Source organism: Somniosus microcephalus, unplaced genomic scaffold, assembly GCF_052327205.1.
Source record: "Somniosus microcephalus isolate GS21.2 unplaced genomic scaffold, FLI_Smic_1.0 unresolved_chr8, whole genome shotgun sequence".
In the NCBI taxonomy this organism is placed as follows: Eukaryota; Metazoa; Chordata; class Chondrichthyes; order Squaliformes; family Somniosidae; genus Somniosus; species Somniosus microcephalus.
The window spans coordinates 3,116,821-3,141,726 of NW_028225186.1; the positions used below are offsets into that span (position 1 = coordinate 3,116,821).

The following is a 24,906-nucleotide window of genomic DNA, read 5'->3' on the forward strand; positions in this document are numbered from 1 at the left end:
CAGGTGCAGCAGGTGATCAAGAAGGCCAATGGAATGTTGGCTTTTATTGCTAGGGGGATAGAATATAAAAACAGGGATGTATTGCTGAGACGGCACCTGGAATACTGCTTACAGTTTTGATGTCCATACATAAGAAAAGACATACTTGCTCTCGAGTCAGTACAAAGAAGGTTCACTCGGTTAATCCCGGGGATGAAGGGCTGGTCATATGAGGATAGATTGAATAGATTGGGACTCTACTCATTGCAGTTCAGAAGATTGAGAGAGGATCTTATTGAATCATATAGGATTGTGAAGGGGCTTGATCGGGGGGATGCGGTGAGGATGTTCCCAATGATGGGTGAAACTAGAACTAGGGGGCATAATCTTAGAATCAGAGGGTGGTAGGTTTGAGGAATTTGCTGCCCCAGAAAGCTGTGGAAGCTACATCATTAAATAAATTTAAAACAGAAGTAGATAGTTTCCTAGAAGTAAAGGGAATTAAGGGTTATGGGGAGCTGGCAGGAAATTAGACATGAGTCTAGTTTCGGAATGGTCATGGCCCTGTGGGTAGTGGAGCGGGCCCAGGGCCCGTGTAGCCTGTTTCTGCTCCTACTTCTTGTGTTCTAATTCTGTGTTAGATTTCAGGAGTTGGTTTTATTCCTGTTCCTGGCTGGGGTGGTGATCGCCTTTACAGAAGGCAAGTACTGTAGAAAATATAGGGACAGAGTGATCTCCTGGACGAGTTTCGATCGCCTAGATGGGTCGGAGAGGAATTTCCCAGATTTTTTCTCCCAAATTGGCCATTGGATTTTTTATCTGGTTTTTCGCCTCTCCCGGGAGATCACATGGGTTCAGGTGGGATGGAGAGTGATAGAAGATTTTAGGTTGGGATCAGATCAGCCATGATCTTATTGAATAGTGGAGCAGGCTCGATGGGCCGATTGGCCTACTCCTGCTCCTACTTCTTATGCTCTTATGTTCTTATGTTACTCTTATGTTGATGTAAAAATGTTAATTTACAAATTTCGCTTCCAATATTTTTTCTCTCAAACATTCTCCACAATAATAATCCCTGCTCTTTATCACGAAAAGGGTACAATTATTTTACTTACTTCCTAATTAAATAGCGGGAAACAAACTTCATTTTACCCTCAATTGTTAATCTACTAATTCAAACATGTATTCCAAATAGAAAGTGTACATTATCACAATCAATGTATTTTGTGTGCATTTATCAATGAACAAGTGGAGGTTTCTTCTAAAGTAGCTTTCTACAATTGGTAAACTTCATTGCATAGCTCTTGTTTCTATTTTATAATTCGTGAATGGGATGTGCCCATCGCTGGCAAAGCCAGCATTTATTGCCCATCCCTAATTGCCCTTGAGAAGGTGGTGGTGAGCCGCCTTCTTGAACTGCTGTAGCGCTTGTGGTGAAGGCACTGCCACAGTGCTGTTTGGGAGGGAGTTCCAGGATTTTCAACCAGCGACAATGAAGGATCGGCGATATACTTCTATGTCAAAATAGTGTGTGAGTTGGAGGGGAACTTGGAGGTGGTGGTGTTCCGATGCACCTGCTGCCCTTGTCCTTCTGGGTGGAAGAGACCGCGTGTTTGGGACGTGCTTCCGAAGAAGGATTGGCAAGTTACTGCAGTGTATCTTGTAGATGGGACACACTGCAGCCATGGTACGCTGCTGGTGGAGGGATTGAATGTTCAATGTGGTGGATGGAATGCCAATCAAGTCGAGCTTCTTGAGTGTTGTTGGAGCTGCACTCATCCCGGCAAGTGGAGAGTATTCCATCAAACTCCTTACTTGCGCCTTGTAGATGGTGGAAAGGATTTGAGGAGTCAGGTGGTGAGACACTCGCCACAGAATGCCAAGCCTCTGACATACTCTTGTTGCCACATTATTTATGTGGCTGGTTCAGTTAAGTTTCTGGTCAATGGTGATCCGCAAGATGTTGATGGAGTGGGACTCGGCGATGGTAATGCCATTGAATTTCCTTCGGAGGTGGTTAGACTCTCGATTGTTGGAGATAGTCATTTGCTGACACTTCTGCAGTGCAAATGTTGCCTGGCACTTATCAGCCCAAGCCTGAACGTCGTCCAGGTCTTGTTGCATCTGGGAAGGGACAACTTCATTATCCAAGGGGTTGTGCAGTCATCAGCTAACATCCCCTTTTCTGACTTAATGTTGGAGGGAAGATCATTGATGAAGCAGCTGAAGATGTTTGGGCTTAGGACACTGCCCTGAGGAACTCCTGCAACGATGTTCTGGGGCTTTGATGATAGACCTTGAACCAGCACAACCTTTGTGCTAGGTATGGGTCCAGCCAGTGGAGCTTTTTCCCGCGATTCCCATTGACTTCAATTTCACTAGGGCTCATTGATGCCTTGATGTGAAGGGCAGTCAATCTCACCTCCCCTCTGGAATTCAGCTCCTTTGTCCATGTTTGGATCAAGTTTGTAATGAGGTCAGGAGCCGAGTGATCTTGGTGGAACACAAACTGGACATCAGTGAGCAGGTTATTGGTGAGTAAGTGCCGCTTGATAGCAATGTCGAAGACATCTTCCATCACTGATGATTGAAAGTAGACTGACGGGGCAGTGATTTACCGGGTTGGATTTTTCCTGCTTTTGTGGACAGGACTTGCCTGGGCGGTTTTCCACATTGTCGCATAGATGCCAGTGTTGTAGCTGTCCTGGAACAGCTTGGCTAGAGGTGCGGCTAGTTCTGGAGCACATGACTTCAGCACGATTCCCGTGGAGTTGTTGGGGCACATAGCCTTTGCTGTATCCAGTGCGCTCAAACGTTTCTTTATATCACGTGGAGTGAATCGAATTGGCTGCAAACTGGCTTCTGTGATGGTGCTGACCTCAGGTGTAGGCCGATATGGATCATCCATTGAGCATTTCTGGCTGAAGAAGTTTGCAAACGCTTCAGCCTTGTCTTTTGCACTCACGTGCTGTGCTCCACCATCATTGAAGACGGGGATATTCCTGGAGCCTACTGCTCCCGTTAGTTGTTTAATAGTCCACCACCATTCACGACCTAATGTAACAGGACTACAGAACTTTGATCTGATCCATTGATTGTGGGATCGCTTAGCCCTGTCTATAGTATGCTGTTTCCTCTCTTTCGTCCTGTGTTGCAGCTTCCCCATGTTGGCACCTCACCTTTAGGTATTCCTGGTTCTGGTCCTGGCATGCTCTTCTACACTATTGAACCACGGTCCTCTGGATTGATAGAGTGAGGGATATAACGCACCAGAATTTTACAGATTGTGGTGAAACATAATTCTGCTACTGCTGATGGCCCACTGTGACTTATGGATGCCCAGTTTTGAGCTGCTAGATCTGTTGTGAATATTTCTCATTTAGCACGGTGGTAGTGCCACACAACAAGATGCAGGGTGCCCTTAACGTGAAGTCGGGACTTCATCTCCAAAATGAGTGTGCAGTGTTCACTGCTACCAATAATGTCCTGGACAGATGCATCTGAGACAGGTCGATTGGCGAGGATGAGTTCAAGTAAGTGGTTCCCGCATGTTGGCTCTCTCACCTCCTGTTGCAGGTAGTTCGGTCAGTAGTGGTGTTACCGTGCCACTCTTAGTGTTGGACTATGATGTCCCCCACCCAGAGAGTACATTTTGTGCCCTTGCTTCTCCCAGCGCTTCTTCCAAGTGGTGTTCCACATGGAGGAGTACTGATTCATCAGCTGAGGGAGGGCGGTCGGTGGTAATCAGCAGCAGGCTTCCTTGACCATGCTTGACCTGAAGCCATGAGACTTCATGTGGTCTTGACTCAAGGGCCACCCCTTCCTGACTGTATACCACTGTGCCGGGTCTGTCCTGCTGGTGGGACAGGACATAATATGGGATTGTGATGGAGGAGTTTGGGACATTGGCTGAAAGATATGTGACGTAATAAGGACTCACTACACACTTGGCTGGACATAAAGCAAGGCTTTAATCGACTTGTAACAAAACATGGAGGTCTAGTTAGTAGACACTAGCTTCCTGTTTCCAGACTATCTCTGCCAAGTTGGGCCCACGCCTGAGTATTTACACTCCTCGGGCAGCGCCCTCAGCTGGCTGTTCAGTAGTACTTCCTCAATTACTTCTTGTAGAAGTTGCGATTTATGACCTTCTTCCTCCCTAAAAGGTTTGGAAGTCCAGACTTCCTTTAACGGACTAGGCGGTCCAAAAATAGCCGTAGTCGTTTTGCTTTCTGCTTGTGACCAGAAGGCACGTCTCCCCGGACCGTGTCTGTGGAGGCCTGGGACTATCATAACTCTGGGTGCAGATCTCCACAGGCGCAGAGTTGGCCTCATCCTTGGTCGTAGCTGGAGATTGTCCGGAGTCCTGATTTCGGGTGGGCATCCTACGGGGAGCGTTCAACTGCCTGAGTTGGTCCAGTAGCACTGCTGGCAGATCCCTCGATGCCCCAGGTAGGGCTTCATCTTCATAGGGGTGCAGAGTGTTGACATCATCGTCATGGGATCCTACATCATTCCGGCCCGTGTGACCGGTTGGGCAGGGAGCCAGATCTCTGAGCGAGACGGTTGACTCCCGGCCATCAGTATACCGCACGTGTGCATACGTGGGGTTTACCTCCATTAACTCCACCTCGTCAATGAGAGGGTCCTTCTTGGCCGACCGGACAAACCTCCGGAGTAGCACAGGGCCTGGAGCCAACAACCATGATGGTAGAGATGTCCCATATGTAGAGCGACGCCAGAACTTGAAGAATCGCTCATGAGGTGTGATATTAGTGGATGTGGAGAGAAGAGACCTGATAGAGTGTAACACGTCGGGGAGCACAGTTTCCCACTGCTGGTCTGGTAGGTTGCATGACTACAGTGCCAGACGGACAGCGTTGCAGATGATGGCATTGTATCAGTCAACCTGTCCATTGCCGATTGGGTGATATGGTGTCATCTTACTCGAGGTGATTCCCCGTTGGGAGAGATAACTTTTAAGTTCACTCGACATAAAGGAGGGACCCTGATTTGTGTGGATAAAATTGGCCATCCTGCAAAGTGAAAAGACCTGATCGAGGCATTTAATTACCGTAGAGGTAAGCATATTAGGACAGGGGAAGGCAAAGGGAAAGCGTGAATACTCGGCTACCATCGTAAGTAGGTAGGTTTTCCGCGTCGACGAAGGAAATGGCCCTTTAAATCTATGCTGAGCCTCTGCATGGGCTGCATTGCATGTATGATTAAGTCATCTGATGGGCGGAAGAATTGTGGTTTCAATTCTGTACATATCCTACAGGAGAAGAATATTTTCCTTACGTCCTCCATTGAGAATGGTAGATTTTTGGAGTGCAGAAAGTGCAACATACGGGTAACGCCAGGATGGCATAAGTCCATATGCAGATCCGCCAGAGTCGACGTTGACATTGAAGAGCAAAATGCCCGTGTGAAGGTATCTGGGGCCACATTTTGTTTGCCGGGTCGGTAAAGGATAGTATATCCAAAGGCGGCCAGCTACATCCTCCAGAGTTGAATTTTATTATTTTTGATTTTGTGCGCTTCCAGTTATCCAACATGAAGGCCACGGAGCGCTGGTCAGTTATGAGCATGAAATGACACTGAGCAAGAAAATAACTCCTTTGGCGTACAGCCTCAATGATGGCTGTAGCCTCCTCCTCAACGGGGGGGGGGGCGGTAATGGAGCTCGCTACCTGTAAGGTTCTGGATAGGAATGTCACGAGCCAGCCACCTTGATTCAAGGTAGCTGAGATCACAACCTCGGAAGCATCGCATTCGACCACAAAAGGAAGGTTTTCATCAATGGAGCGAGGCGTGGCTTTCTCTAGCTATCGTTTGAGGAGGTTGAAGGCAGAAATAGCCATTGTTTCTAATGGAAAAGACATTGCATGAAGCAGCGGCTGTATTTTATCAGAGAAGTGAAGTATCCACTTTGCGTAATAAACAAACATGCCAAGTGCCCGACGAAGAGAGACGAGATTTCTAGGGGGAGGGAGCTCCTGAAATGGTCAAAGTCGCTCTGGGTCCGGTTTAATAACACCGTTGCCCACCCAGTAGCCGAGAATGTTCACTGATGGCACCGATTTCACTGATTTGCATTCGTTTAATGTTAACTGACGACGGCGGAGAACGTCAAAAAATCTCTGAAGATTGGCGTCATGCTCCTTTTGATCATGGCCGGCAATAGTGATATTGTCTAAATACGGAAAGCTATCTGGCAAGTTCTCTTGCCGGATTAGGCCATCCATTGCCCGTTGGAAGATGGCCACCTCATTGGTGACCCCAAATGGAAGGCGACAAAACTGATAAAGCCGACCATTGGCCTCAAAGGCCGTATAATTTTTGTCCGAGTCTTTCAGCAGTACCTGATGGTACGTGCTCTTTAAATCAAAGGTTGAAAATACCTTGTATTTGGCAAGGTTGTTGACCATATCATCTATGCGTGGTAGCGGGTAGGCATCCAGATCGGTACATTAATTAATAGTCTGCGCATAATCAATACACAGACGTTTCTTATGTTGTTTTAAAGGGTTTTTCACAATGACGACTTGAGCCCGCCAGGGGGATGAACACGGCTCAATAATACCGTCAGTTAAAAGGTGAGAGATTTCTGCCTCGATAAATGCCCAGTCGTCTTGGCTAAAGCGCCATGATTTGGTGGCTATGGGTTTACAGCGGGGGGAGAGATTGGCAAACAGGGAGGGTTCACCGAGTAAGGCCGCCGAGAGCGCACAAAACGGCACCTTAGAAATGGTAAGCTCCAGCTTCGACCCTCCAAACTGAAAAGTGAGTCTTTTGTGCTGCTTCTGGAAGTCCTGTCCCAGAAGCACATCGCTACATAAGTTTTCGAGTACTCCGAGCCGGGTGGAGGGATACGTGCGACCATTAAGGATGAGGTTGCCAAGACAGAAGCCAGAAGAAATGGTGGTCAGAGTCGTCAGAGCCATTGCAATCTCCCTGTCCAAGGGATAAATGCGCAGTTTTAACCTGCTGACAGCCCGCTTAATAATGAAGCTTTCAGAGCTGCAGGAGTCAATTAGCACGCTTAGAGTGTGCCCATTTAATTAAAACATCGTGGCTGCATGGGACAAAATTTGGGGAAAAACAGCAGTGATGGGAGGAGGGGTGATTTTCCCTTTGGCAGCTGTAGCCTTAGCAGTGGTTCTTGGGGGAGGAGCAGCTCCATAGATAGCAGCTGTGAAGCTAACAGGATCTCTCGACCGGTATACTTTAGAGGAGTGGCCTTTCTTGTTAGCATAGGCCCGTGACTGGCATACCTTGGAAAAGTGTCCTTTCTTGCTGTAATGTTTACAGGTCGCATTACGAGCCAGGCAAATTTTCTGTAATGGAACGTACCTCCACAAAAGAAACACTTTCTTCCTGATTGCCAGGATGCTGCTAGGGCGGGGTCGTCATCAGCAAAGGCCTCTTGGGTAGGGTCATCGTCCGTTAGAGTAGAGTCATCATTGTTGTATCCGTGTGTTAATGAAGACACGGAATGCTGGAGTTGGTTTAACAGGTGTTTACTGAGCAAAGTCTGGAGGTGAACTAAAAGATACAAGACACTATACAGGCTTATATAGCCCGAGTGGCCACAACCGGCATTACAGTACACAGGGGCTCTTAACGGCACATACACCACAATCATCAGCGGGGGCATCCACCCGAGACATATCGAAAGACTTATTACAGGTGATAGCCGCCGCCCGTGCACGTGGTGGGTGATAAGTGTCTGCATTCTTCTTGGCCAAGTCCAGGGAACACGGCTGCTCATAAGCAGCCTGTAAATTGAGGGTTTTATTTTTCAGCAGATGCTGAGATATAAAAGGGGACGCAAACCCTTTGATAAAGGAATCGCGGATTAGTTCCTCTTGATACTGTTCAGCTGTAACCACTTTAAGGTTACAATCTTTGCTGAGCCTGTGGAGTTTCTGGAGCAATTCATCGAGTGATTCCCAGGCTGCTGCCGAGTTGTGGTCAGTAGGTGTCGGGTATAGATTTCATTTGGGGACTTGACATATAGCTGCTGTAAAATTTAGATAGCAGCGCCGTAGTCTATACAGTCCTCAATATAATCATACACATGAGGGGATACATAGTTAATAAGCATTCGTAACTTATTAGGGGCATCCACCCCACATTCTTCAAGAAAGTTGCTAAAGGTACGAAACCAATTCTTCCATACCTTCGCTGCCGCAGGTGCATTCGGGTACAGGTCGAGACGAGCGGGTCTAAGGAGTTTTTCCATGATGGATCAGTTTCTTGGCCAAGTTCTTTTCTGTGGTTTGAGTTGCAGCTGGTTGTTCCAAATCACCCAAAGCGTGGAGATGATAACTAGTCGATTAAATTGACGTAATAAAGACTGACTACGCACTTGGCTGAACATAAAGCAAGGCTTTAATCGACTTGTAACAAAACATGGAGTTCTAGTTAGCAGTCACTTGCTTTCTGTCTCCAGATTGTCTCTGGCCAAGTTGGGCCCACGCCCGAGCATTTATACTTCTCGGACAGCGCCCTCAGCTGGCCGTCCAGTAGTACTTCCTGAGTTACTTCTTGTAGAAGTCGCGATTTACGACAGCCCGTATGGGGCAGAAATCAGCAATCTATAGACCAGTTACCCTAACAGCTGTCGTTGGGAAAAGGCAGGAGTCCTTCGTTAAGGAAGCAGTAGCAGGCTATTTTGGAAAATCATAATGCAGTCAAGCAGAGTCAGTATGGTTTTATGAAAGGGAAATCACGTTTAACAACTTTGCTGGAGTTCTTTGAGGATGTGACGAGAAGGATGGACAAACGTGAGCCAATGGATGAGGTGTATTTGGATTTCCAGAAGGCAATCGATAAGGTGCCACATAAAAGGTTTCTGCATATGATAAGACCTCACGGATTTGGGCGTAATATATTAGCATGGATAGAGAATTGGCTAACTAACAGAAAGCAGAGAGTCGGGATAAATAGGTCAAATCCGATTAGTGAAAGTTAACTAGTTGAGTGCCACAGGGATCGGTGCTGGGGCCTCAACTATTTACAATCTACATTAACGACTTGGATGAAGGGACCAAGTGTAATGTAGCCAAGTTTCTGGGTGGGTGGGAAAGCAAGTTGTGCAAAGGACTCAAAGAATATGCAAAGGGATATAGACAGGCTAAATGAGTGGACAAACATTTGGCAGATGGACAATAACGGGGAAAGTGCGAGGTGATCCACTTTGGCAGGAAAAATAAAAAAACGAATTATTATTTAAATGGAGAGATTACAAAATGCTACAGTTCAGAGGGACCTGGGTGTCCTTGTGCATGAAGCACAAAAAAGTTAGCATGCAGGTACAGCAAGGAGTCAAAAAGGCAAATGGAATGTTTGCCTTTATTGCAAAGTTGTTGGAGATAAAAAGCAGGGCAGTCCTGCTACAACTGTATAGGGAATTGGTGAGGCCACAACTTGAGTACTGTGTGAAGTTTGGGTCGCATTATCTGAGGAAGGATGATCTTGCCATGGAGGGAGTGCAGCGAAGATTCACCAGGCTGAATAATGGGATGGCAGGAATGATGTTTGAGGAGAGATTGGGTCAATTGGGCTTATACTCGCTGGAGTTTAGAAGAATGCGAGGAGATCTCATTGAAACTTATAAAATTCTACCAGGACTGGACAGACTAGATGCAGGACGGATGTTCCCGATAGCGTGGGACTCCAGTACCAGGGGTCACAGTCTAAAGTTAAGGGGTTAGCCATTAAGGACAGAGATGTGGAGGAATTTCTTCACCCAGAGAGTGGTGAACCTGTGGAATTCACTACCACAGAAGGCAGTTGAGGCCAATTCACGAAATATATTCAAGAAGGAGTTAGATATATTTCATAAGGCTAAAGGGATCAAGGGATAAGGGGAGAAGGCAGGGGCAGGGTACAGAGTTTGGATGATCAGCCATGATCTCATTGAATGGTGGAGCAGGCTCGTTTGGCCGAATGGCCTAGCTCCTGCTGCTATCTTCTATGTTTCTTTGTTTAATACAAGTAACGGCATGTGTGCGCACCCCCTGCAGGTCTAAATTGCACGGTGCATGTTAACAGGCCTGCATTATGTGTAACAGCAAGTGTGCGCCCCCTGCTGGTCTTTTGCGCACGGTGTATATTAGCCAGTCTGCAGTATAAGTAACGGCAGCGTGCCCCTCCTGCTGACCGAACGTGCATGGTGCATGTTAGCAGGTCTGTGGTAAAAGTAACGGCAAGAGAGCGCCTCCTGCTGGTCTAAGGTGCGTGGTGCATGTTAACAGGACTGCATTATAAGCTAACGGCGATTGTGCGCCCCCTGCTGGTCTAAGGTGCGCAGTGCATATTAACAGGACTGCATTATAAGTAGCGGCGAGTTTGCGCCCACTGCTGGTCTAATGCGCACAGTGCACGTTAGCCGGTCTGCAGTAAAAGTAATGGCGAGCGTGCGCCCGCTGCTGGTCTAAGGTGCCCGGTGCATGTTAGCAGGTCTGCAGTATAGGTAACGGCAAGAGTGCGCCTCCTGCTGATCTAAGGTACCCGGTGCATGTTAGCAGGTCTGCAGTAAGGTAATGGAGAGTGCGAGGCCCCCTGCTGGTCTAATGCGCACAGTGTAATTTAGCGGGCCCGCTGTATATGTAAATGCAAATGTGCGCCCCCTGCTGGTCTAATGCGCACATTGCACGTTCGCCGGTCCGCAGTAAAAGTAACCACGAATGTGCGCCCCTGCTGGTCTAAGGTGCCCGGTGCACGTTAGCCGGTCTGCAGGATAAGTGCGAATGCAAGAGCACCCTCTGGTGGTTTAATGCAGAAAGTGCGATGCCTTCAACCGTTAACGTGCTTGTGTTTGATAGTTATTTATTTATTTTTTAATAAAGTGTTTATGAAGACATTAAGTTCCTGAAACTGAAATAATTCAACTCAGAGGGACAAAATGAGCAATTCTTACAGCAGATAATTTATTCTATGGGCGGAATGACTGTCTAACGGGGTTACCGAGTGATGGTGAAAACTTTATTAACTTTTCTGCCATTCAGCCGAATTGTGATGAAATTTGAGGTTTTTGTCAATTTAAAGACTGTATTTTAAGGGGTTCAGTAAAAATGCTCAGTGTTTATGACAGCAGGGTTCTGTGTGAGGAGCTGGTGAGTTTAATAGGGTCAGCACTGAATGCTGGAATTCTCTGACAGTCTCTGTCTCTCTGAATTCTCTGGGTGGTGTGGGCGGGGCAGGGTTGATTGACGGCTGAAGGCTGTTTCTGGTTCAGTAAATGTAGAATGTTCCTTCCAAATGTGTTTTGATTGTCAGCTGCAAACGACTTCTTTGTCTCAGGTCACATTAAGTGATTCATTCTTTGATCATTCCGTGTCTGATTTAAAGGTGTTTCCTGTCAGTCACGGAACATTCTGAAGCTGCTTGACACGGGTTTTCTGTCATTCTCGATCATTCTCTGCCTTCTTAAAATGGGTTAGCTCTCAGTCCCGGATCATCCCGTGCCTGTTGAAAATTGGTGTGCTCTGAGTCACGGAACAGAAGGATGTCGTGAAACTCCAGTACGATTTGGACATGTTGGGTGACTGGGCAGAAACATGGCAAATGCAATATAACGTGGATAAATGTGAGGTTATCCACTTTGGTGGCAAAAACAGGAAGGCAGATTATTATTTAAATGGCAATAGACTGGGAGAAGGGGAAGTGCAAAGAGACCTGGGTGTTCTTGTGCACCAGTCGCTGAAGGTAAGCATGCAGGTGCAGCAGGCGGTTAAGAAGGCAAACGGTATGTTGGCCTTCCTAGCAAGAGGGTTCGAGTACAAGAACAAGGATGTCTTGCTGCAGTTGTACAGGGCCTTGGTGAGACCACACCTTGAGTATTGTGTGCAGTTTTGGTCGCCTTACCTGAGGAGGGTTCTTGCCATGGAAGAAGTGCAGCGAAGATTCACCAGGCTGATACCTGGGATGGCAGGAATGACGTATGAGGAGAGATTGTCTTGATTGGGCTTATACTCACTGGAGTTTAGAAGATTGAGAGGGGATCTCATCGAAACCTATAAAATTCTGTCAGGCCTGGGCAGACCAGATGCAGGAAGGATGTTTCTGATGGCCGGGGAGTCCAGATCCAGGGGTCATAGACTAACGATAAGGGGTAAGCCATTTAGGACTGAAATGAGGAGGAATTTCTTCACCCAGAGAGTGGTGAACCTATGGAATTCTCTGCCAGAGAAGGCATTGTAGGCCAGTTCATTAAGTATATTCAAGAAAGAGTTGGATATATTTCTTAAGGCTAAAGGTATCAAGGGATATGGGGAGAAGGCAGGGACAGGGTACTGAATTTGGATGATCAGCCATGGTCTCATTGAATGGCGGAGCAGGCTCGAAGGGCCGAATGGCTTACTCCTGCTCCTATCTTCTATGTTTCTATATTTCTATAATAAATTGAATCAGGAGTAGACGATATGCTCTGTGCAGCCTGCACCGACATTCAATAAGATTATGGCTGAACTTATACATCAATGCCACTTTCCTGCCCTATCCCACTATCCCATGCTTCCCTTAGTTCCCTAAAATCTATCGATGTCAGTCTTGAATATACTCATTGACTGAACATCCTCAGCCCTCTGGGTTAGAGAATTCTAACGATTCAAAACCCTCTGGGTGAAAAGATTTCTCCCCATCTCAGTCCAAAATGGCCGAACCCTTATCCTGAGACTCTGCCCCCTAGTTCTTAACTCTCCAATCAGGGCAAACAGCCGCTCAGCATCTACGCTGTCAAGCCCTTTAAGAATTATACACATTTCAATGAGATCATCTGTCATTCTTCTAAACTCCAGCCCTCTCTTCACAGAAATCAATCTAGTGAAAATTCATTCCACCCCCTCCAAGGCAACTATATCCTTCCTTCGGTAAGGTTAACAAAAAGTGTACATAGTACTCCAGATGTGTTCTCAGCAAAGCCCTAAATAATTGCAGCAAGGCATCCTTACTCTCATACTGCAACCCCCTTGTTCTAAAGGCTAAAATCCCATTTACGTTCCTAATTGCTTGCTGTACCTGAATGTTAACGTACTGTGATTCGTTTAGAAGGACATCCAAGTACCTCTGAATCCGAAAACTCACTACATTCTCACCATTAAAAAAAGTCTTCTGTATTTCCAATCTTCATAGCAAAGTGGATAACTTCACACTTCCCCACATTATACTTCATCTGACAACTTCTTGCCCACTCACTTAACCAGTCTATATTCCCTTGCAGCCTATTTGCGTTCTCCTCGCAGCATCCTTGTCCAATTAACTAATGTAAACCCTTATTTAAGAAGGGAAGTAGACAAAAAGCTGAAAGCTATAGACCAGTTAGCCTAACATCTGTGGTTGGAAAAATGTTGGAGTCCATTATTAAGGAAACAGTAACAGAGCATTTCGATAAACATAATTAAATAGGACAGAGTCAGCATGGTTTTATGAAGGGGAAGTCATGTTTGACAAATTTGCTCGAATTCTTTGAGGATGTAACATACAGTGTGGATAAAGGGGAACCAGTGGAAGTCGTGTATTTGAACTTCCAAAAGGCATTTGACAATGCTCCACACAAAAGATTACCGATCAAGATAAGAAATCACGGGATTGGGTTAATATACTGGCATGGGTGGAAGATTGGCTATCTAACAGAAAACAAAGTGTTGGGATAAATGATTCATTCTCGGGCTGGCAATCAGTAACAAATGGTGTTCCGCAGGGGTCAGTGCTGGGACCCCAACTCTTTACAATCTATATTAACGATTTGGAGGACGGGACCGAGTGCAACATATCCAAGTTTGCCGACGATACAAAGATGGGAGGGAAAGCAGTGAGTGAGGAGGACATAAAAAACCTGCGAAAGGAAATAGACAGCCTAAGTGAGTGGGCAGAGATTTGGCAGATGCAATATAATGTTGGAAAGTGTGAGGTTATGCACTTTGGCAGAAAAAATCAAAGAGCAAGTTCTTATCTAAATGGAGAGAAACTGCAAAGTGCTACAGTAGAAAGGGATCTGGGTGTCCTGGTGCATGAAACATAAAAAAGTTATTATGCAGGTGCAGCAGGTGATCAGGAAGGCCAATGGAATCTTGGCTTTTATTGCAAGGGGGATGGAGTAAAAAAACAGGGAAGCCTTGCTGCAGTTATACAGGGTATTGGTGAGGCCACACCTGGAATACTGCGTTCAGTTTTGGTTTCCATATTTAAGAAAATATATACTTGCTCTCGAGGCGGTTCAGAGAAGGTTCACTCGGTTGATTCCAGAGATGAGGGGGTTGACATATGAGGAAAGGTTGAGTCGGTTGGGACTTTACTCATTGGAGTTCTGAAGAATGAGATGCAATCTTATCAAAACGTATAAGATTGTGAGGGGGCTTGAGCGGGTGGATGCGGTGAGGATGTTTCCACTGATAGGTGCGATTAGAACTAGGGGGCATAATCTAAGTATAAGGGGCTGCCCTTTCAAAACTGAGATGAGGAGAAACTTCCTCACTCAGAGGGTAGTAAATCTATGGAATTTGCTACCCCAGAGAGCTGCGGAAGCTGCAAAATTAAATAAATTTAAAATGGAGATAGACAGTTTCCTAGCAGATAAGGGAATTAGGGGTTACGGGGGGAGGGCAGGGAAGTGGACGTGAGTCTAGATTCGGATCAGCCATGATCCTATTGAATGGCGGAGCAGGCCGGAGGGGCCGTATGGCCTACTCCTGCTCCTATTCTTATGTTCTTATGTACCATCAGCAATCTTGAAAATATTACACTCGTCCCCTCATCTAAGTCATTGATATAGATTGTAAATGGCGTAGGGTCAAGCACTGAACTTTCAGCACTCCACCAGTCAAAAACCTGCCATTGCAAAAATCACCCGTTTATTCCTGCTCTCTGCTTTCCGTCCGATAACCAATCATAATAATAATAATAATAGTCAACTTTATTGTCATTGTTTGTGCACAAGTGCAGTACAACGAACTGTAGGCTTGTGGCTCCTGAGAATGTACATTTAGATTAAGACATTTAAACATTCAACATTCAACTGGCTTGTAATACATTAACATAAACATAATAAAGTGCATTGGCAGATGTGCAGGCTTTAGAGTTTATTTGTGGAGTTTAGTAGGATGACAGCCCTGGGAAAGAAGCTGTTCCTAAATCTGGTCGTTCGGGTGCGAATGAATCTGTTGCGTCTCCCAGATGGCAGGAGGGTGAACAGACTGTGGCTGGGGTGGGTAGGATCTTTGATGATGGTCCATGACCTCCGTAAACAGCGTTTCTGGTATATGTGCTCTATGGTCGGTAGCCGGGTGCCGGTAATGCGTTGGGCAGTTTTGACTACCCGCTGCAGGGCTTTCCAGTCATAGTAGCTACAGCTGCCATACAATACTGTGATACAGTTCGTCAGGATGCTCTCTGTTGTGCAGCGGTAAAAGTTAGAGAGGATCAGGGGTGACAGGTTACATCCTTTCAGCCTCCTTAGGAAATATAGGCGCTGCTGGGCCTTCTTCACCAGAGAGGAGGTATTGAGGGACCAGGAGAGGTCTTCCGTGATGTGGACTCCGAGGATTTTAAAGCTGTCCACCCTTTCCACCACAGCCCCATGGATGTGGATGGGGGTGTTACTTCCGCCTTTAGACTTCCTGAAGTCCACAATGATTTATTTGGTTTTCTTGATGTTGAGGGCCAGGTTGTTATCAGCGCAGCACTTCATGAGATGCTGGACCTCCTCCCTGTAGGCTGACTCATCGTTGTTGGTGATCTGGCCTACCACTGTGGTATCATCCGCAAACTTGATGATGGTGTTGGAACCATGAACAGCCACACAGCCGTGTTTGAAGAGGGAGTAGAGGAGGGGGCTCAGCACACATCCCTGTGGGGCCCCCGTGTTCAGGGTCAGGGGGGGGAGTGTGGTTACCTAATTTGACAGACTGGGGTCTGTTTGTTAGGAAGTCCAGAGTCCAGTTGCAGAGGGAAGTGTTCAGGCCAAGAGTGTGGAGTTTGTTGGCCAGATTATTGGGGACGATAGTGTTGAATGCTGAGCTGTAGTCTATGAACAGCATTCTGATGTAGGTCTCTTTACCGTGTAAGTGCTTCAGTGCAGAATGTAGAGCAGTTGTGATTGCATCCTCCATTGATCTGTTTGCACGATAGGCAAACTGGTGTTGGTCAAGAGAGGCGGGAACACTGGCTTTGATGTGAGCCAGGACCAGTCTCTCGAAATACTTCATTATGATGGGTGTGAGTGCGACAGGTCGATAGTCGTTCAGACACGTCACAGCCGTTTGCTTTGGCACAGGAATAATGGTAGCGGTCTTGAAGCATGTAGGGACTACTGCCTCGGCCAATGACAGATTGAAGATGGCGGTGAAGACATCAACCAGCTGATCAGCACATTCCTTGAGTACCCGTCCAGGGATGCAATCAGGTCCAGCAGCCTTACGCGTGTTCACTCCGTGTAGAACACCCGTTACGTCGGAGGTCGACAGAGTGAGCACCTGGTTTTCCAGAGGTGGCAAGGCTTTGGTATCCAGCTCCCTGTTGTCCCTGTCAAAGCGAGCGTAGAAGTTGTTAAGCTCCTCCGGAAGGGAGGCATCGCTGACCGGGGTGCAGGTGTTTTTACTCTTGTAGTCAGTGACTGACTGGATGCCTAGCCACATGCGCTGGGGGTCCGAGTTGTTGTGGAAATGATCCTCTATCCACAGTGTCTGTTTCCTTTTGGCCGTCCTGATACCCTTTTTTAGGTTGGTCCTAGCTGCACTGTAAGCCGTGGTGTCGCCAGATTTAAATGCTGCGTTGCGTGCTTTCAACAGCGAGCGGACCTCCCTGTTCATTCAGAGTTTCTGGTTGGGGTATGTCCCGATATTTTTATGGGTCGTGGCAACCTCGACGCAACTATTAATGTAGAGTAGCACTGTGGATGCGTATTCCTCGATGTCATTATGGACAAACATGCTCCAATCAGTGCGTTCGAAGCAATCCTGAAGCTCCGAGACTGCCCCCTCTGGCCACACTTTCACTGATCTTACTGATGATTTCACTCTTTTGCTGAGCGGTTTGTATGCCGGGGCTGGAAACAGGGAGAGGTGGTCAGACTTCCCAAGGTGGGGGCAGGGAATGGCCTTATAAGCATCTACAATGCTCGTGTAGACTTGATCCAGTGTGTTCTCCCCTCTTGTGGGGCAGGAAATCCACGCTACCATATTACCCCCAATCCAATGAGCACTAATCTTGTGTAACAACTTGTTGAGTGGCTCCTTATTGAACGCCTTCTGAAAATCCAAAAACACTACATCCACTGGTTCCCCCTTGTCTACCCTGATAGGTAAACCCTCAACCAATTCTGATTGCTTTGTGAAACACGATTTCTCTTTCATAAAACAGTGTTGGTTCCGCCTAATTTTTTCTGATTTTCCATGTGCCCTCCTACCACGTCCTTAATAATGGATTCCAGCATTTTCCCTACTACTGATGTCAGGCTAACTGGCCTAATGTTCTCTTTTTTCTCTCTCCCTCCTTTCTTGAACAGCGGGATAACATTTGACACCTTCCAGTCCACGGGGACTGTTCTAGAATCTAGGGGATTCTGGAAGATCAAAACCAAAACAAATCTCTGCAGCCACCTGGTTTAAAACAAAAGGATTTTGGCCAGCAAGTCCCGGGCATTTTTCGGCTTTTTGTCCCTTTAATTTCTCCAGGACTTTTACTTCACGAATATTAATTACATTAAGTTCCTCGATCTAATTAAACTCTTGGTTCCACATAACTTGAGCTATGTTCTTTCTGTCTTCTACTGCAATGACAGATACAATAGTTTTGATCCACGTCATGCCATTTCCTTATTCCACATTATAATTTATCCTGTCTCTTTCTCTAATGGACACACCTTTAATTTCACTTATCTCTTCCTTTTTACACACTTAAAGCTCTTACAATCTGTTTTAAATTTCTTGCTAATATACTCTAATTCTATTTTCTCCCTTTTTATCAATCACTTGGTCATCTTTTGCTGATTTTCAAAACATGCCCAATCCTCAGGCTCACTACTATTTTTTGTAACATTGTAAACCTCTTTTTTTAATCTAATACTATCACGAACTTCTCCAGTTAGCCATGCTTGTACCACTTTTCCAGTGTCGTTTTTATTCCTCAAGGGAATGTATGTTCGTTGAGAATTCTGAATTCTTTCTTTAAATGTTTGCCATTGCTTATATACCGTTATATATTGTAATCTAATTCCACAATCTACCTTAGCCAACTCGCCCTATATAACACCGTAATTCACTTTGTTTAAATTTAAGCCCCTAGTTTCTGACTTAACGGCATCATTCACAAACGTAATATGAAATTCTATCATATTATGACCAATCTTCTCCAGAGGATCCTTTATGATAAGGTTACTAATTAACTCTGTCTTATTGCACAATACAAGATCTAAATTAACCTGTTCCCTAGTTCTTTCCGTGAAATATTGTTGTACAAAACTGTCTCGAATGAAATGAAGTCGTCCGCTATGCTACTTCTGTCAATTTTCTTTGTCCAGTTTACATGAACAGTAATGTCTCCTATGATTATTGCCTTACCCTTGTTCCATGCTCCTCTAATTTCCTGATGTAAAATCTGTCCAACATCATGATTACTGTTAGGGTGGCTTTAAACTACTCCCACCACTGCTTTCTACCATTTGTTATTCCTGAGCTCCGCCCATACTGATTTTACATACTGATTTTCTGGGACTTTCACACGACTGGCTTTATCTCACCCTTTATTATCTGGCTGCCCGCCTCCTTTTCCATTTTGCCTAACGTTTCTAAAAGTCAAGAAACCTAGAATATTTTGCTCCCTACCTTGGCTACCCTAAAACCACGTCTCAGTAATTGCTACTGGATCAAAGCCAATTATTTCTATTTGTGCCATTAATTCATCTGTTGTGGAATGACTGTTTCATGCGACATTAGTTATAACTTCTAATTATTTTACCCTAATGTTGTCTTCGGCAGTACTGCCCTAGTACAGCATTTAAACTCTCGGTCCCTTCCTTACAGAATCTGTTTGATTTTACCCCAATCGCTGCTCTGTTCTGCAGCCTTGACTTTTCTCTTTGGATTATAAACTCGCCCTTACCTGAGCCCACCCTCCCCCTTATTAGTGATTGTTCTTCTTAGAGCAGAGATGATTAAGAGGTGTTCAAAATCATGAAGGATTTGATAGAGTAAATGTGGAGCAATTGTTTCCAGTGGTAGAAGTGTTGGTAACCAGAGGACAAAGATTTAAGGTGATTGGCAAAAGAACGAGAGGCGACATGTGGAAATATATTTTTAAGCAGTGAGTTGTTATGATCTGGAATGGGTGGTGGAAGCAGATTCAATAGTAACTTTCCAAAGGGAATTGGATAAATACTTGACGGGAAAATGTACATGGCTATGGGGAAAGAGCAGGGGAGTATTACTAACTGGATAACACCACCAAAGAACCGTCACAGGAACAATGGGCCAAATGGCCTCTCTCTGCGCTGTCTCACACTGTGATAGTATGATTGAACTTGACATGTAAATTAATCCCATCAATCCCAAATCACGTGGTTTTGCTGCACCATTTCTCCAGCGAACCCTGAGCAAAATGATGACCTTCTCTCTGTCTCTCTCTCTCTGTCTCTCTCTCTCTCTCTCTCTCTCTCTCTCTCTGTCTCTCTCTCTCTCTGTTCAAGTCAATTCAATTCAATTCAAATCGCTTTATTGGCATGACAAGGTACATCTTATGTTGCCAAAGCATCGAAAAACATTCATGGTTGTAAACGAAAATACAGATCTATCCATACAGTGTATAAACAGATATACCCCTGAGTGTATAAATGTACATTCATATAATTTGTATATACTCTTTTCTTATATTTAGTGGTTGTCCCTCTGTTTATGGCAAGCTGTAACATAAAGTGCCGCTAAAGTTACACAATTTCTCTCTTCCCCGAGTAGGTATGGGAGTTTTTGGTCGTCATTCAAATTTCTGAATTCCGGGCATATTTTTGTGAATTTTGGGTCGAAATTCTCCCTTATGCCCTGATATTTTCTACAAGCTGTGAGGAAGTGCATCTCTGTCTCCACCACTCCCTGACTGCAGTGAGAGCATATCGTGTCCTCTCTTTGTAGCCGGGTCTGCCTGTGTCTATCTTTTTCGATCGCCAGGCTATGTTCACGAAGTCTGTACATTGTCAAGGTTTTTCTCCCTCTTTCTCTCTGGCTCTGTCTCTCTCTCTCTCTGTCTGTCTCTCTCTCTGTCTCTGTCTCTCTCTCTGTCGCTCTCTCCCTGTCTCTCTGTCGCTCTCTCTCTCTGTCTCGCTCCCTCTCTCTCTCTCTCTGTCTGCCTCTCTCTCTCTGTCTCTCTCTCTCTCTCTGTATGTCTCTATCTCTCTTTCTCTCTCTCTGTCTCTGTCTCTCTATCTCTGTCTCTCTCTCTGTCTCTCTCTCTCAGTCTCTCTGTCTCTCTCTCTCTCTTGCTCTCTCCCTCTTTCACTCTCTCTCTAACTTGCTCTCTCTCTCTCTCGCTCTCTCTCGCTCTCTCCGTCTTTCTCTCTCTCTCTCTCTCTCTCTCTGTCTATCTCTCCTAAAGTCCGGCAGCAAACAGCACACAGCACGGGTAAACTTGTCCATTCATAAGCAGCGAGTTTATGTTAATTTTATTTAGAACCATGGTTAGACGGCACTTAGAATACTGTGCACAGTTCTGGTCTCCATTTTACAAAAAACTATAGAGAACTGGCGAAGTGCAAAGAAGATTGAGAAGGATGATACCAGAACTGAGAGGGTATAAATATCAAGAAAGTCTGAACAGGCTGGCGTTCTTTTCTATGGAAACAGGAGGCTGAGAGGTGACCTTTAAAATTCTTTTAAATTATGAAGGGGTTTGATATTTCAAATTAATGAACAGATCCACTTCGAACAGGTTTTAAACCATCGCGCCTCATTCAAATTGAACTTCAACCAATCAGATATCGCAGCTGAAAATACATCTCTTTGAAACAGGGACAGATACAGTATGATCATAAAATCATCGAATGGTTACAGCACAGAAGGAGGCCATTCGGTCCATCAAGCCCGTGATGGCTCTCTGTACGAGCACTTCAGCTAGTCCCACCCGCACACCTGCCTGTGCCCCGTAGCTCTGCAATTTTTGCTCATTCAGGTACTGATACAATTCCCTTTTGAAGGCTATGATTGAATCTGCCTCCACCACCCTTTCCAGTTACTAACCACTCACTGCGTAAAAAAGTTTTTCACGTGTCGCCTATGGATCTTCTGCAAATCACATTAAATCTGTGTCATTCGGCTCTCGACCCTTCTGACATAAGAACATAAGAAATAGTAGCAGAACTAGGCCATTTGGACGTTCGAGCCATTATCTGCTCTGACTAGACCGCTCATGATTTTGAAATGGCCCGGGACTGACATCATCTGTACAAAGAGCACATCCCGTTTAAACAGACACAGAGTGATCCGGGACTGACAGTACATCCCTTTTAAACAGACACAGAATGACCCGGGACTGACAGTACATCCCTTTTAAACAGACACAGAATGATCCGGGACTGACAGCACATCCCTTTTAAACAGACACAGAACGACCCGGGACTGACAGCACATCCCTTTTAAACAGACACAGAATGAAACCGGACTGACAGTTGATCCCTTTTAAACACACACAGAATGAATCACTTTATTACTGGGACAAGCAAGTCGCTTGCAACATTCAGTCCAAAAAATCTGATGGTTAGGAACTTCCTGAATTGATGAACCACAGGCAGACTTCCGTTCTCTTTAAAGAAACAGACTATCTAACATGCACCTTGCATATTCAACCACCAGGGCGCACACTCGCCTTTACTTACACTGCAGACTTGCTTACATGCACCGTGCCTATTAACCCACCAGGTGGGTCACATTCGCCATCATTTTTAAAGTATACTTATATTAATAGCAATTTTTGTTAACAGGTCTATTATTTTCCCCTAATACCCTGGTCTAGCAAAAGTCTATCGATCTCAGATATACAATCATTAAATGATCTAGCAACAACTGTCTTTTGTGGGAGGGAGTTCCATAGTACGACCTATCTTTGTATGAAGAAATGTTTCCTAATTTCTCTCTTGAACGGCCTGGTTCCTATTTTAAGGTAAGGTCCTCTTGACCTAGACTCTACCTACCCCACCGTCCCCCACACCTGCCCCCACCCACCCCCATCCCCCATCCCTCGCTTCAGCGGAAAACGTTTCCCTCTGTCTACCCTATCAATTACGTTCAATATCCTAAAAATCAGAATCTGCCCACATGGCAGACTGGTAAGACAGGTAAACGCCCAAAGGATCCAAGGAAAGTGACAAGTTGGAAGCAAAGGGTAGTGGTCGATGGGTGTTTTTGTGACTGGAAGGCTGTTCAGTGGGATTTGGAAGGGTTCAGTACTAGGTCCCGTGCTTTTTGTGTTATGTATCACTGATTTAGAACTCAATGTACGATTAAGAAGTTTGCAGATGTTATATAAAAATTGTCGGTGTAGTTGTTAGTGAGGAACAAAGCTCCAGACTGCAGGAAGTTATCAATGAATTGGTCAGGTGGGCAGAAAAGCGGCAAATGCAATTTAATTCGTAGAAGTGAGAGGTAATGCATTAGGAGAGGGCTAACAGGACAAAGGAATACACAATAAATGATACGATATCGAGAAGCATTAAAAACAGAGGGACATTGGAGTGCATGTCCACAGGTCCATGAAGGTAGCAGTGCAGGTAGATAAGGTGGTCATTATTTCAGAATTAAAAAAAAAAAATATTCATTGATGGGATGTGGGCATCGCTGGCTAGGCCTGCATTTAGTGCCCATCCCTAATTGCCCTTGAGAAGATGGTGGTGAGCCGCCTTCTTGAACCGCTGCAGTCCATATGGTGTAGGTACACCCACAATGCTGTTAGGAAGGGAGTTCCAGGATTTTGGCCCAGCGACAGTGAAGGAACGGCGATAAAGGTCCAAGTCAGGATGGTGTGTGGCTTGGAGGGGAACTTGTAGGTGGTGATGTTCCCATGCGTCTGCTACCCTTGTCCTTCTAAGTGGTAGAGGTCGCGGGTTTGGAAGGTGCTGTTGGAGTAGCTTTGGCGAGTTGCTGCAGTGCATCTTGTAGATGGTAAACACTGCAGCCACGGTGCGCCGGTGGTGGAGGGAGTGAATGTTGAAGGTGGTGGCTGGGGTGCCAATCAAGCGGGCTGCTTTAGCCTGAATGGTGTCGAGCTTCTTGAGTGTTGTTGGAGCTGCACTCATCCAGGCAAGTGGAGAGTATTCCATCACGCTCCTGACTTGTGCCTTGTAGATTGTGGAAAGGCTTTGGGGAGTCAGGAGGTGAGACACTCGCCGCAGAATTCCCAGCCTCTGGCCTGCTCTTGTAGCCACAGTATTTATATGGCTTGTCCAGTACAGTTTCTGATCAATGGTAACCCCCAGGAGGTTGATAGTGGGGGATTCAGCGATGTTAATGCCATTGAATGTCAAGGGGAGATGGTTAGAGTCTCGCTTGCTGGAGATGGCCATTGCCTGGCACTGGTGTGGTGCGAATGTTACTTGCCACTTGTCTGCCCAAGTCTGAATATTGTCCAGGCCTTGCTGCATACAGACACGGACTGCGTCAGTATCTGATGAGTCTCGAATGGTGCTGAACAGTGTGCGATCATCAGCGAACATTCCCAATTCTGACCTTATGATTGCCTGCTGAATATTTCCAGCATTTTCTGTTTTTATTATTGGTTAAAGAGTCCTAGGAAATACTTTCCTTTATTAGGCGGCAGGCGGTTAAGAAGGCAAATGGTATGTTGACCTTCATAGCGAGAGGGTTTGAGTACAGGAAAAAGGAGGTCTTGCTGCTGTTGTACAGGGCCTTGGTGAGACCACATCTTGAGTATTGTGTGCAGTTTTGGTCGCCTTATCTGAGGAAGGATGTTGTTGCCATGGAAGGAGTTCTGCAAAGATTCACCAGGTATATAGCTGGGATGGCAGGAATGATATATGAGGAGAGATTGGATCGATTGGGTTTATACTCACTGGCGTTTAGAAGAATGAGAGGGGATTTCATTGAAACTGATAAAATTCTGACAGGACTGGACAGACTGGATGAAGGAAGGATGTTCCCGAAGAATGGGGAGTCCAGAACCAGGGGTCACAGTCTAAGGATAAGGGGTAAGCCATTTAGGACTGAAATGAGGAGGAATTTCTTCATCCAGCGAGTGGTGAACCTGTGGAATTCTCTGCCACGGAAGGCAGCAGAGGCCAATTCATTACATATATTCAAGAAGGAGTTGGATATATTTCTTAAGGCTAAAGGGATCAACGGTTATGGGGAGAGTATCAGGATCCGGGTACTGAATTTGAATGATCAGCCATGATCTCATTGAATGCTGGAGCAGGCTCGAGGGGCCGAATGGCCTACCCCTGCTCCTATCTTATATGTTTCTATGTTTCTATTAGCCAAGGCATAGAATTCAAGAACAGTGTTGTTATGCTTGAACTGTATAAAACACTAGTTAGGCCACAGCTAGAGTACTGCAGACAGCTTTGGTCACCACAGTACAGGAAAGATGTGATTGCACTAGAGAGGGTACAGAGGAGATTTACTAGGATGTTGCCAGGACTGGAAAATTTTAGCTATAAGTAATGATTGGATAGGGTTGGGTTGTTTTCTTTGGAGCAGAGGAGTTGGGGGGAAGACATAATTGAGGTGCATAAAATTCTGAGGGGCCAAGAAACAGTGGATAGGAAGGACCTATTTCCCTTAGCAGAAATGTCAATGATCAGGGGCGTAGATTTAAAGTAACTGGTAAAAAGGATTAAAGAGGAGTTGACAAGAACTATTTTCACACAGCGAGTGGAGCTGATCTGGAAGTCACTACCGATCACATTAATAGAAAGTACTATGG

At 45.6% G+C, this 24,906-nt stretch overlaps 1 protein-coding gene across 1 annotated transcript in view; it reads left to right on the plus strand.

The window, feature by feature from the left end:
- The first annotated feature begins 3,502 nt into the window (after positions 1-3,502).
- LOC147085253 (CD180 antigen-like) overlaps positions 3,503-24,906 on the plus strand; it is a 45,620-nt gene continuing 24,216 nt past the window's right edge. The window contains exon 1 of the mRNA XM_085979138.1: positions 3,503-3,512. Coding sequence (XP_085835264.1) covers positions 3,503-3,512 — 10 coding nt within the window. The remainder of the gene's footprint in view (positions 3,513-24,906) is intronic.